This window comes from Falco biarmicus, chromosome 1 (assembly GCF_023638135.1).
Source record: "Falco biarmicus isolate bFalBia1 chromosome 1, bFalBia1.pri, whole genome shotgun sequence".
NCBI lineage: Eukaryota > Metazoa > Chordata > Aves > Falconiformes > Falconidae > Falco > Falco biarmicus.
Window position 1 is genome coordinate 6,753,984 of NC_079288.1, and position 14,404 is coordinate 6,768,387.

General features: G+C 38.9%; 1 protein-coding gene across 5 annotated transcripts in view; it reads left to right on the forward strand.

The window, feature by feature from the left end:
- The window catches only part of SPAG9 (sperm associated antigen 9), a 65,895-nt gene that overhangs the window by 22,021 nt on the left and 29,470 nt on the right, over positions 1-14,404 (forward strand). For 3 of the 5 annotated variants that reach the window (XM_056329714.1, XM_056329719.1, XM_056329728.1), the window contains 2 exons: positions 5,177-5,271; positions 10,105-10,258. In XM_056329714.1, coding sequence (XP_056185689.1) covers positions 5,177-5,271; positions 10,105-10,258 — 249 coding nt within the window. Of the gene's footprint in view, positions 1-5,176; positions 5,272-5,849; positions 6,129-10,104; positions 10,259-14,404 lie in introns of those variants that run through there. The other 2 variants (XM_056329733.1, XM_056329742.1) reach the window with 2 other exon arrangements.

A 14,404-nucleotide genomic window follows, 5' to 3' on the forward strand; every position in this document is an offset into this window, starting at 1 on the left:
TGCAGTGTATTTTGATCTTGTGCTGATCTTCCTCCCTTGTAATGCTTGTAACAGATGAGCAATAAAGCGTATGCTGGAGTTCCTGATTTTGGAGTTCTGGAATCTAACTATGCAAAGTCTTGTTTTCATCTTTCTCTGGCTGTAAAGGACCAGATGCAGGAAGTAATTACACAGCCACAAGGCTGGATTCAATGGTCTAATCAAAAAGTCTTCAGACCTTTGCTCTATAGACTTAGAAAGGAGTTTTGCTACTCAGCTGTAGCTTTTACTGTTCTGTTTAATAGAAAATTCCCTGTATAAAGGCAGTCCTGTCTTCTATACATACCTGTTGGTGCTTTTTTTGCCTTTGCTGCAAAGAGATGATGCACTGCTGCTAGTGACTCTTTGAGAGCAAACCCCCTGAGCAGGAAGTAAAGGGTCTTTCTTGAGTTTTCTGCATAGTTAATGGGGTGCACTTCATAACTGTGGCACTGGCTTTAGAAAGGCTCTGCTGAAGGCTGTTCTACTTTTATTACTCGGTTGGGAAACTGAGACAAAGCAGAACTTTAGCATCTGCTTGAGAGTTGCCTAACACCTGTGGCACTACTCGAAACAGATTTCCAAAATAAAACTTTTTTTTCTTTTTAAGGAAGTGATTCTCTTTATCCTTTGGTAAACACAAGGCTAAGATGGTTCAATATCTCTTTCCCTGACACACAGAACATAGGCTTAGTTTAATGAAGCATAATTGGGCCATGGAAGTTTCTCAGTGTTCTGCACTGATACAATGTGACAGAACAGTGAGCCTGTCGCTGGCATTGGGAATGTACTTTGTCAGGTTCATTTGGATATATTTATCCCCTGCAAAAGTCCCTGTATAGGGAAACGGCAAGAGAAGGCCAAATGGAAGTTGTCTAGTTACAACTGTGGGTAACCATGGGTACCAGGCACAGTGTCTTGAGATCAGACTTTAGGTATGTGTTCAAGCAAATAGTATTTCTAAAGCTTTATGCTAAGCATTAACAACTTGGTGTAAAGGGCTGGATTGAACATCTTTACGTACTATTGTATCTGCCAGCAACATCATCTTGTATGTGGTTAAAGAAGTGTCAAGCTCACCAGTGGGAATGGTGTTTTTACTTGGATGACAAGGTCACCGCAAATAATTAAAGGTAAAAGGTAGTTACATGGAAGTATGTTTAGGACTTCTGTACTGAATCAAGGAGATTCTAGAGATGTCCGTTACCTTAATAAATGGAGATTATGTGGGACACAGAAAGTTCTATATATACACAGTTGGTGGCACATTCCCAAAGGGAGGAGCTGCTTGTGCCAAACCTGATTGGATCCGCAGGCTGAGCAGTGAGGGCTGTAGCCCTGAGCCTGGTCTGACAGCAAAAGAATTACTAAAACCTGTCCTGGGGGAGTTAAAGCATTGACACAAAAAGGAAGGACTGAGAGAGAAAGGAAGGTATAAAGGAGATGCTTTCAACCTGGTTAAGGAAAACGTGCAGGTAACAATAACCACAACATGGTATACACGCTTTTGTTTGTGACAAAGAAAATACCAGGCTTGTGTGCGTTGGGAGTGGTCGTATTTGTAAGGGTAGGAATAGAAACTGGTGACAGGATGTTGGTTGTCTTTCACTGAATGCTGAGGTTTAAGACACAGAAAAACCTGTAACACTTTCTGCAGTTGTAGAACTTGTCATGTGCCATACGAGGAAACAGATCTGAGTATTTTTTCAAGACGGAAAGACGTTGCGTAATTGTCATGTGCATTCGGAGGGAATGACTTCCATGTTCATGCTGGAGTGTCCTCAAAAGTTCATTGTAGTCAGTTTGCACGTGTTGTGACCTAAAATGAGCTAACACGTGAACTGTGGAATGCTGTTAACTAAATAAGGTAATTCTTCCACGTTCTGAGTTTATCTTTAATCCCCTCAGCTAATGGTAATTGAGCAATGTATTTAATTGCAGCAGTGCTGAAGTGGTCAGTGTTTATGATGTCTTCCTTGAACAGTTGGTCGTAATGAAAATACTTGTGAAATTCAGGGGCAGCAAGGTGAGCTGTCAGTAGTGAAAGGTTAAAGATGATTAAATATTGACTGCAACTTTTATTGAAGAGCAGGGTAGTAGATATAGTCCTTTGTCATCTGCCCTTCAGCATAACTTTGGTAAGAATTGTGCTGAGTAGGGAGCAATTAAATCAATGTAAGTCTATTTTTAAATTGTCAGTAATATTAAAACTATTTCTTTGGATAGCTGAGAAATCTCAAAACATAGAAAAACTTCTGATCAGATTTTGAGCACTGAGAATTCTAGTGCATTAATTGGTTAGGCTTTTTGGTTTGGGTGGGTTTTTTTTATCAGGATGGCACTTCAAGTATATGCTGAGGCTTAGAGTAATTTAGATTGAAAAGACCTCTGGAGGTCATCTGGTTCAGATCCCAGTGGTTTTGGAGGGAGTCTTCAAAATTTGTATTATAGATGAGCAGTTACAGTGAACTAACCTCCCAATAAGCTACAGTATTTATTAGTTCAGCCTTTTGATTAACTAATTTCTAGAAGCTGAGAATCCATGCCCTGTGTCTCATGACTGTACAGCCCCAGCTGTGTGGTTGCCCTGTCAATGGGTAGGGAGGGGAGGGGAGGAAATCTGTTCCTTGTGGACGATGTTTCAGTATTGTCACCTTGTGTCCTGGAGACCCTGGATCAAGACAGTGTGTGGACTTTACACGGGGGCACTGTTCTTCTGATTTTTGGGACACCACAGGCATGTATAGCCTGGATCTGGAGAGAAATTGCCAAGCTGCACTACACATGTATTTGTTTTTTCATCTTATTTTTGTGTTCCTATAGCTTATGCACTTTATGCTGAACTACGTGACCTACAGATTTTCATCATTTTACCATCAGCATCATTTTCATCTGCAAACAATACTAAACTTCGTAGTCCTTTAAATTGACCTGCCCTCTAGCCTCTGTGTGTGGGCAATAAATATGATGAGACATTTCAGTAAACAAAAGAATACACTGAGAGGGGGGAAGAAAGTAGGTTAAACCATGTACTCTGCAAAACACGAAAGTTGTGCAGGTTTTAATGACCTATTCTTCCCCCCCCCCCCCCATGTGTTAGTTGTTCCTGGAAAGGTACTACTTACTCAGCTTCCGTTCACTAGCTAAAAAGCACCCCAGATGTTCTGTTTAAAATTTTACTTCAAGAAACCAATTGGTGTACTGCAAACCGAAGTGTTTGCGGGTAGGTCAGATTGTGTTCATTAATATCTTCCCTCCCATGATGAGGGAATACATGGGCAGGATACAGGTGGTTTAATGTGTATTTCAAAGTTATGAATTATTTTTTTCCTGGAATTTCTAAATTAATGTGAATTATAATAAACTCGTGTAAAACTATGCACAGGAATCATTGGACCACCTAATTTTGGTTGCTTGGTGAAAAAAGAAAAACCAAGAATTGTGGATAGTTGAAGGTGGAGCTTTCACATGTTTTGATTGCTCCTGTGTATGACTAAGCTTTAAAAAAATTCAGAAAGCAAACAAGATGGTCCTAGTAAAATGCTGCTTTTATGTCATTTTGTTGGAGGATAAATTTTTTTAAGCTTTTGACAGCAGTTAAAGTATATTATATAACATTTCTCTAAAAATAGTGAGATTTTTTTTTTTTTTGGTCTGAATTACGTTGAGTTCAGGTGAATGGTGTGACGACCAGGATCTGTACGTAACCAGTATTTACCATGTAAGCTATTGATTTATAGAATATCCAGCAATCAGGGTATCTTAAGCCGATTGACTCTACCAGAAAATTCTCGGACTAAGGATATATATATTCAGATATAGCTAATGCTGGCAAGCAGTGTTTGTGGAAAAGCTGCTGTTAATTGAAGTTAATAGTATGTGAAGGTCAAGCTTTACTGGCCTTGGACACATCAGTGCTGACTCGAAAGTAACACGGAGATGTAGGTTTCCAGGTCCAGCTGAATTCAGTCCTAATGTATACAACTGCCCCCAAAATAAAAGGTTATGTATTATGGGTTGTACCAGTGCCTGTTAATAACACTATTCTATGAGTTTGTGTATACCCTTTCCAGAATAGCAGAAGAAATAACAGTTTTACAGAATAGGTTTGGTTTTTTTTTCTCTAGAGGAAGCCTTTGAGATATGACCTGAATATGTCTCAGGAAAAAAGTACACTACATTCTTCTGCAGTACACCTATGATTTCTTTCTTTCTTTCTTTTTTTTTTTTTTTGGTGGTGTTGAGAGTGCCCTATTCATCTGTGAAACGTGAGTGCAGGAGTGCTAAAAATACCAAGTGTCACATAGGCTTCTCTTCAGGCTTTCCCAGTTTTCATTTCAAAGACGTATACATCCAAATTCACCTTTTGGAGTGATGCAGCGATACCTGTTACATCTCACCATGCGTGTCTTGGATCGGTTACATGCTGGGTAGCATTATCCTTTGGCCGATTGGAATCAGGGTTTGTTAAATAAGTCATGACTGCAGGAGTCTGCATGTGGGCCTGTGGCTCTCTCGTAAAAGAGAGTAAGGAAGCAAAGCTGCTCTTGAGTGCTAAAACCCCACAGGCGCTCAGTCCTTTTTATGAGATGTCAGTCTAGATAATTTAATACCAAACTTCACTTCTAGAAAAGACAGAACAGTAAAATTTTTTTGAATGTTAGAAAAGGTGCTGACTTCATATTTCTGCCTCTGGAAATAATCTGATTCTTGGTTTGTGGATTCATTACGTTTAATATTTGAGGTGCATATTCTCTCACCTTCACAGTACTTGGCAATTAGGTTATAGTGAAATGTATTGTGTCATAATAAACCTTAATATCTGCTGGGCATAGAGGTCTTCGCCTCCAAAATTAATTTGAACCTGGTACTTCTGTTCAAAACTCTTCACATGCACTTTGTGTGCCCTTGGGATGTTTTCCTGTGCATGAAAGTTTTCCAATTTTTTTATTTATTACAGGCATCTCTTCTGGTTTGTGGTTTTACACACTGTATAATTTTGCTTCTTTCTTTATCTGTTTCTTTAATGTTTCTGAATGCTTTTACTATTTTTAGCACTGCAGGGGAAGATTATATTATATTGGCCAAGAATTACACAGTTGTAGTAAAAGTAAATGTTACTAAATATTTCTTGCTGTTTCTCTGTCCTTTTAAACAGATGATTCACAATTATATGGAGCACTTGGAAAGAACCAAACTTCATCAGCTAACAGGGGGTGATCAGCTAGAATCCACAACACACAGTAGAATTAGGTAAGCTATTTATTACGCTCTCGCCCTGAAATGAAAGAAAAAAAATCCATTCATTTGTGTTTGCAAGACTTTGTTCTTTAATCCTACAACAACGGTTTGGCTGATTCGGAAAGATTTGTTGTATGATTGGAATGTGGTAAGAGAATAGTGTAGAAATCAGTAGAAAGAGGCTTTTGCTGCTGTACTGGTAAACGTTGAGATATACTTTGTACGTTAGCATTAAACAATTTTGGCTTTTTTGAGTGTTTGCATTTGGGTAGGCAGGGAAAAATGTCAGAGCTGTCCCAAAATAATTGATACCTTGCTGTGGCTTTGTGTACGGGTTGATGAAGGGCTTGATGAAGGGGTGCATCGTGGTACCCATTTGTTCTGAGGGCTTGGTGTGAATATATTATGCAGATTTGGAAGCTCTCTAGCCTATGAACTTGGTGTGGAAGGAGGGGAGAATAACTCCCGGGCTGGCTGTGTCTCTGCGTTGCTGCATAGATGCTGCGAGGAGCCCGGCGGCTCTGGGCGCGAGGGGGAGGAGAGCGGTGATGTCATTGCTCTGGAGCTGCTGCAGAAGAGTGGAAAGCTGCTGCTGATGGCATTGTTTTTGTGGCAGCGGCTGAATGACAGACTTTGCCTACAAAGATACACCCTCGGCCCCTGTGTAGCCTTCTTGGTTCCGGCGTTTCACCATGCCAGCGCAGCGCCATGAATCCTGGATGCATGCTGCTGTTTGTGTTTGGCTTCGTTGGCGGGGCGGTGGTCATTAACTCGGCTATCTTGGTATCTCTCTCTGTTTTGCTGCTCGTGCACTTTTCTATTTCTACTGGTGTGCCAGCTCTGACGCAGAACCTACCAAGGATACTCAGGTACTCTGACCTACTGAACCTTGGCTTCATGTGCTCTTTCTTTCTCTCTGCTTTCCGTTTTCCTTTCAAACAGAAAGAGCAACAATAAATTAAAGATGTAAATTATTCATACATTTCAGATTCTTTTGTAAACATAGTATTTATGGACTGGGGTATGGCAATATAGTTTTTTAACATGCTCAAATTTAATTTACTTATTTAAGCAAGTAAAAGGTCAGTTTATGTATATCTATTTTTAATTTATTTTTTAAGAAAGCTGTTAATACTGGTTTGTTGTAACCTGCAAAAAACGCTGTGATGGTAATGTCATGGGTAAAGCCCACCATTCAGTGTATTGTCAGGTACTTTGCTGGTTTTTGTGTAGCCATAAATGTATGCAGCCTGAGGCCTTGTACTATTAAATCTTACTTTTTTTGAATCCGAAGTGTCATGTAAGACCAGTTCATTGATAATCTCAAAACCACAGTGATTAGTTGATCACATTATTTAAAAAAAAATAATATCTGATGATTGCGTGGTGGGGAAAAAGTCTTTCATTATTTAAGCATTAGAACTCTTAAAGCCTATTCACTATTGTTCAGCCGAATGTTATCCTCTCCTCTTTTTCTATACTTGTATGGCAGGTTGCCAGCTCTGTCTGACCCTGTCCCGTCCCCCCCCCAAGTTATGTTCTGTTTGTCCTGGCTGCTTCGAGCGGTGGCAGAGATGCGTTAGAATATTGTGACCAAAAGTAATCTTGACATGGTTTAGTACTCTACTTAAAAATGGGAAACAGCTGGAAAAGTTTTAAAATGTATCTTTATGACCTGCAAACTTGACATACTTTAACTGTGGTTCGTAAATTTTAATAGTAAACAATATTTAGAAGGGCCAAATGCTGGAAAACAGTGTCTTCTGAAAGAGCTGTGTGACTTTTTCTCCTTAAAACAGTGCATGTAGACTTTGGATGGTAGTACACATTTAACTGGGGTCTGAGCACAGGATTGTTCTAAAGGTTTAAAGCCAAATCAATAGATAAATACCAGTTATTAGTAGCTGATAATAAATGTGTATGAATATTTAAATAAAAAGGAATAAAATAAATCTAAAGTAACTCTTTATAGAATGATCTAATTAGTAAGGCTGTGCTTATTTGTTTTGGGGGTTTCTCCCCACTTTTAATAACACCCAACACAACAAAAAAAGCAAAATATTCAATGTTATGTTCACTAACTTCTATTATATTTTTTATATATTTAAGTAGTCAGACGGTTTAATAAACAGTGTTTTTGTAATGTGCTTTTGCTCCACTGGAGAATATTTGATGGACTTGGGGGTTTTTGGGAAGCTGTGTTTTTTCCCGCCCATAGTAATTTGCTTTAGGAACTACAGGAATTGGAACTCACTTCTGTAGTCTTTTATTCATTTGAAAAAGATAAAAATACAAGATGAAGGATGTAATTGTAGAAGAATTGTTCTATTTTTTTAACACTAGTCGGATTTTAGAACAGAGCATCTGGTTGTTTATCCTAAAGGTTCCTGTAAATGCTTCAATACATCACTTCAGAGTATTAGTTTAGGCTTTTAAAACACGTGCTTGCCTTCTGCTCACTGCTGTATTTTCAGATATTTCTTGGACATTGGGGGAGTAGAAAGGTTCTTTGCTTTCCGGTCAACAACCAGTGAAACATGTTGAAATTGCTTCAATCTAATCAGATAATTTCTTTTAACGCAAACATGCACATAATAACCCTCACTTCGGAAATAAGCTCCCTTTTCAAACTTACACTGTGTATCTTGCAATGCGCTTGAACTGCTGTTTTAGCACAACAAAATACATGTATTATAAATTTTATTTCAAACTATTCCACGAATGTCAGTTGTGACCTTTTTTTTTGGTACGCGTTTTGTTAAATTATCTTTTTCTGAAGACTTCAAAGAAGATAAGCTTTGTGGCATATCCTGCAAGTAAGCAAATCTGGTTGCCCTGAACCATGGCTGCGGGAGGCGGTTTCCAAAGCGAAGGGCCCTATACAATGCATGCTTTATCGCTGCCTTTCTTTTCCACTGAAGGGCAGCCTTTTTTCCCTTTTTTTTTTTTTTTTTGTTGTTGCTGGACTTCTTAACCAATGAAATGGTTTCAGTCTGTCTTTTGACATAAGCTTAGATTATGCGGTGTGTCTTTTGTTCCCCACACACACGAGAGTTGTGGGAAATCTAAAGAAAAGCAGAACCTGGTACAATAGCGGGAATTGCTAGGATCAAATTCTGTGTAGTTCTGCGACTATATTTCCTGAAGACATTTCAGCTCAGTTTGCAAATGCTGGAACAGTATTGTATGCTTTTTATTTTGTAATGCTGATTAATTTTGCTTTACTGGTTTTGCTGCCTACTTTGCTCTGCTGAACTACTTCTGAATTAACGACCTAACTGGGAATAATATTTATGAAAGGCCAAGGTACATGCAATATGAGAATTAGTTGCAAAGATTTTTGTGACAAGGAGCATCTTTGTATACCTGTAGTGGAAAGGTTCATGCCCATTAAAATTGTGTGCTTTTTGAACATGGTTTTTTTTTTCTAGTGTTGTAAAATTTACCGGAAGGAGTTTACTGCTTAATTGCTAAATGCAATCCTTTCTTGATTACCTTTTCTTAAAAAAAACAACAAACAAAACCAAAAGAAAAATTATAAATGTGCTTAGCTTTTCCTTTTGCTTTTCAATACTCCTGTCATGGTTTTGTGTATAATTTATATGCAGATACTAATTCTGCACAGAATTTTGCCTAGGTTACGTTTTAATTTGTGAAAAGCCTTACAAAAGAAAGTATATGTGGTTGCAATTTGAGTTTTTATAATGCTAACATGCAAGATCTCTCAGATCTTAATATTTTGTCTGGACTATCTCTGCAGGGGTAATTAAAGGCAGTGCTTTCTTTCAAGCATAATTTTCTGCCTTCACTTGTGTACACTTTTACTTTCTGTCTTCAGTATACTTAAAGCTGTGCTAGTTGATTACAGTCCTTCTTTTCTGTATTTCATTGTTCTGACTGGACAAATACTTTGCTTTATCTCAATACTATGCCTGTTGATATTTTTCCTTTCCAGGGTTGGCTGTAGCATCCTATGAATTGTATTCTACACAATGTTTTTTGTCTCTTGCTAGCATGACAAATGAATCTTTTTGTTCACTGATCACAGTACTGATGGCAAGATGGACTTGGGGATGTTCTTTGGAGGGTCAATATACAAAGCTTTGCGATTTCCAAAGGCTGTTTGCCATAGGGAAGTGATAAAGGTAGCAGAGATGGTGAAGAGTTGGGATGAAGTAATTTGTGTTACTGGCACAAGCTGTTGTGTGGCTTTATGTTGAAGTAGAGTGTTGAACTGATCTTGGTTAAAAGCACGCAATTTTTGACTGTCAGGTGGTTTTAACATTGTTAATTCCTTGACCCATTTTTTCACAGTTTTACAAATCTGTGTAATTCCTGTGGTCTTCAGAAAAAAATCCATACCTTTTGAGAAGAGTTGGGCTTTAAGCTGATTATTTCCAACTTTCGAAAATGCTTCTGTTAATGGTTTAGCTGTTGTAGAAATTAGATGGTTACTGTCTTGCAAAAAAAAAAAGTGCAAAATGGTATTTTTAAGAGTGGCTGCTGAAAACTGTAATTTAGTCTGAAATAAGGAAACTTCCATCTTACACTCCTGTTTGTGTTCCATTTCTGTAATACTTTTGCTTACTATAGATTAGCTACAGAGCGATCAATAACTGCTGTCTAAAGCCACAGAATAGACTATTTGCAAACAAATTATGCGGAATGAGGAATTATTAGGCATTGTAATACAAACTGTGTGTGCTACTTTGTATACTTAGAGTGCGCAGTGTATGAATGTTTGAACCTGTAATTTTCCCACTTCCTTGCTGATTTCAGAGGCATACAGGAAAATAAATTGTGTGCTATCTGAAACGGCTGATGAAACCTGTCTCTCTCAAACAGAAAGGAGCGTCCGATATCATTGGGCATCTTCCCGTTACCTCCAGGAGATGCACTGCTTACGCCAGAAACTCAGAGAGAAGCAGGGGAGACGCCTGGGTCGGAGCACTGGAAGTTCCACGAGCTAAGCCAGCCACGGTCCCACACAAGCCTGAAGGTGAGCACTCAGCTTGGCTGCCTTGGGTATTAGCAGAAGCTCCTGTAAATGGATCATAGTTTCTTGATGGGAAGGAAAGTTGAAGGGGAGGAGGGAAAACCCTAAGCCAAGTATGTTGCTTACTCCAGTGAACTTTGGTGGAACTTCCTGGAAGAAATAGTTTGGGTTGCGTTTTCCAAATGAGGAGTAATACAGGCTAGTTCGCCTCTTACTCCCAGGAGTGGTGGGTTTTTGTTTCTGACCAAGGACCCTTTCCAAAGGTCAGTGGCTTGTCCTTTACATGCTAGATATTGTAAACAGGTCTGCTGCTTTAATATTGTTTTAGAAGGAAAACTTCGATTACTGCGCCCGCAGTACTCCTACCGCAGCCTCTGTCTACTCTCAGGCGTATAGTGTAGGTATACTGCAGAGCTGAGAATGACCTAACGTTCCTAAATTAGCCTGTGATAATGATTTCCCTTACATGTAGCTTGGCTGTAATTCCTGCAATTGTTCTGTCTTCCAACAGTGAGAGGGTGGCATAGAGCAAGCTGCAGAAATGGAAAAATGGGGGAGTGGTGCTGGAGTGTGGTGAATCTGGCAGTCAGGACTAGCGTGCAGTAACAACACAGCGGGAGGAAGGATCTGCAGGGTGAAGAACTCCAGCATGTGTAAAGCCTCCCTATATATTTATGTTGATGAGGGTTTTTTTGGAAGGCTGGGGATGTACTGTTATTTCTGCAAAGGCATACAGCCGAGGAGGATTTCCTCTTAAGTGAACTTAATACCTAGCAGGGAAATAATACTAAAACTGATAAGAGTTAAAAAAGCTAGGCAGAAACAATTGGACCCCAGACTTCGCCCCCCCCCCCCCCCCCCCCCCCGAGGTCATATAGAGACAATGGGAAGTGTAAATAATGGTTAACTACAAACCGTATCAAAGTGACAACAGGAGTTTGGATCAAAAAATTAGTCACTTTAAACTCTTGGCTAGGGCCGTTTTTTGAACTTAAATTTGTCCTGTTCCCTTTGTGCCAATTAACATCAATAAATTGACAGACTTTAGGAGAGGTCACTGAAATACATCTTAGTTATGACTAAGAGTAGGTGGAGATGAGTTACAAAGAGCAGCCTGATCCCGTCCTGTCCCCTCAGAAAATTATATTGGTTACTATATATTGTCAAAACAGGCTTCTTGGTATAGTTCTTCTAAAAACAATGGACTGCTGAGAAAGAATTCACAAAACAGCACAGACTGTAATTTTTCAAACCTAGTTAGTCAGTTCTTTAGGTCCAAAGCTGCATCTTTGCTTTTTGGCTGTGAATGCAAAGTGCTTCTGAAGTGAACCTGTTGAATAATGTGATATATTGAAGTCATAACCAGAAACTTTTTCTCTTAATACTTTTAATTTCTGCTAAGACTTCTAACATAAAGTACAAGGCACAAGCAAGCTTCTGCTGCTTTCAGGCATCTATTTTCCATTCATGCATGAACATTTCATTAATGGTCAGTGTTTTCTCTAAAAGTGTAATAAAAAGTAGGTGTCAGGCAGAAATCCAGACAAAAAGAGTGAGTATTCTTTCTGTAGCTTGTACAGAAGTGAGTGACATTGCTGGAGATCATTGTAAGACGACATACAGTCATGTACCAGTCATTCTCTCCTTATTTCTACAAAGTATTGCTGATGAGCTATACTACTTCAGATTTAATTATCTAATTTTTAAACTAATTTTTTTTTTTTTCAGGAAAAAGTATTTTGGAAACATTGCCAAAAAAAGTGAGATTTGCTAAGTCAACACAGCACTGACTTTCAAAGGCTTAGGCCTTGAGATATTTTGATTCATTCATTGTTGCTTAATGGAATTGCATTTCATTTTCATTAGTTCTAGAACAAACATTCATGATAGTTTAATCAGTTTTGTTTCCAAGAGTTAGCTAAAAAAATACAGTAGATAATAAAAGTCAGAACTGTAAAATAGATGAGGTGATTTGAAATTCCTTTAAGGAAGGGACCATTCTCTCGCTCTTTTCTTTTGCACTATCAAGCTGGTTTTCTTGAGCTTGGTGTGTGAAAGTCAGTGATCAGTCTGTGCTGCATCAGTTAGTGGATGCTTTTGGAATACAAAGATGTAGAAACGTTTGAACAGAGCCAACAGCTCTGAGGTTTTATGCCTTGTTTGTGTGAACTCTGGATTCCCTTGGTAAGGGGTACCGTTTCCTCCCTTCTGTATCTGCTTGCTGAAGTATAAATCATTATCCGGTAGCTGAACTTCACCAGTTCAAAAGGCAATTGGGTAAATTGTGTAGCTTTTCATTTCTTTCCCCCCTCCTTTTTTTTTTTTTTTTTAAATGGGCACCATGTATCATGTAATACATTTGGATGTCGGTTTTGTTGCTTTGTATAACTTCGGGTACGTGTACATGTTCTGTTCCTTTAGTGGCATCTGTTAGTTGACTGGATATTCTAACGATTATTCAGAAATAAAGTAATAATCGGTTATTTTGGAATTGACTAAAAAAGGATGGAAACTGGAGGTAATTGATAGGCAGGTCTTGAAAGTGCAGAACTTTGTTTCCAGAGCTTGAAAATTCCATGTGGGGTTATCATTATGGGATACAAGCTTTACGTTTATGCTGATATATATATAAATGTGTGTTTTACTTCCTGCCCCCCAAATTAAAATCTTAGCTTTCCAGGATGTTCCAAAAGTAAAAATCTAGAAATTACAATTCTTAGTAATCTTACACTGAATACAAATGAAAGAATGCATGCAGCTCTCTTTGGTGGTGGGTTTTTTTTTAAAAATAACCTTAAAATTCAGTTTCACTTCCTTCTCAAAAAGGGATGCTAACGGTACGACGAATTCGTGCTTTAAAATCTACACTGCTTTGTTCTTGACAAGTTTAGGTTTCCTGATCTAACAGATAGGTCTCTTTAAACGTCTCAGACTTAAAAACCTTAAAGAAATTTTTATCAAAACTTACCATCCTGCCTTCATTTTGCATATACCAGCCTCAGTGTTTCATCTTGAGTTTTCCCAAGGAGACTGCTCTAGTGCTGTGTGCTTGGTCTAAGAAGACCAATTTGTTTTCATATCTGCAGTGAGCTCTTGTTCCCTGTTACATGCTGTTTAAGTCAGAGTTAAGACATCTGGATGCTGATATGGCTCTGGTCATGAATGAGAGGTAAAATGTGAATGAAAGGAGACAAGGTCCAGAAAAGGGCTATTAGTATTATCAGGTAGTAGCTTCTAGTTCTATCAAACACAGCCTAGCCTGCCCTCAGACATGGTGCCTGATGCAGCCCTGTCTGAGTAATGCTCATCATCCCAAATCCAGCAGCTGGATTAATAATCTGTGGTTCTTGATACCGTGTCGCTGTAATGGGAGTAGCCAGGGTTGGTGGGGATGGGCACTGGGGCAGGGAGCATGCTGCAGGTCCAGCACCTGCAAATCTGTCCCGTGGCGAAGAACAAGCAGTGGTGGGGGCTTACCTTTGGGAAACAGAGGGGTTGAGCCAGGTGGGGAGTGCAGACAGTAGATAAAAAGGCCTCAAATTGTGCCTTTTTGTGATATTAGGAAATACCTAATTTATCTAATATCTAATGTGCCTGACAGTGGATATTAGGAAAAATTTCTTCACCAAAAGGGTTGTGAACCGTTGGAACAGGCTGCCCAGTGATGTGGTTGAATCGCCATCCTTGGAGGTATTTAAGATGTGTACATGTGGCACTTAAGGACATGGTTTAGTCGTATTTTAAACTGTTGCCAGGAATCCACTTCTAAGAAGGAGCTATTTACTGCTGTTGCGTAGTTGATATGAAATCTAACCAGACAAGTAGTCCCTGCACTTCAGTGTCTCATTCCCGATGTCATCCATCCAGGGCTTGCAGTTCAGATTGGAAAGCACATAAAACAGTTTGAGTGAAGTGATTGCAAATACTATACTACTTTATCAGTTAAATCCATGTTCTGCATCAGTGCTTCAACGTCTACTTTTCAAGAAGATGTTTTAAGACCTCATGCACATTTTGAGCAATAAATTTTATAATAGCTTTGGGAAGATTCAGCAGTTCATTGTGCAGCTAGAAGGGTTATTGGTAGAGTAATGCTGCTTGTTGTCTGGAAGACTTAATAGAAAAGCACCCTAAAGTTGTGACGATAAT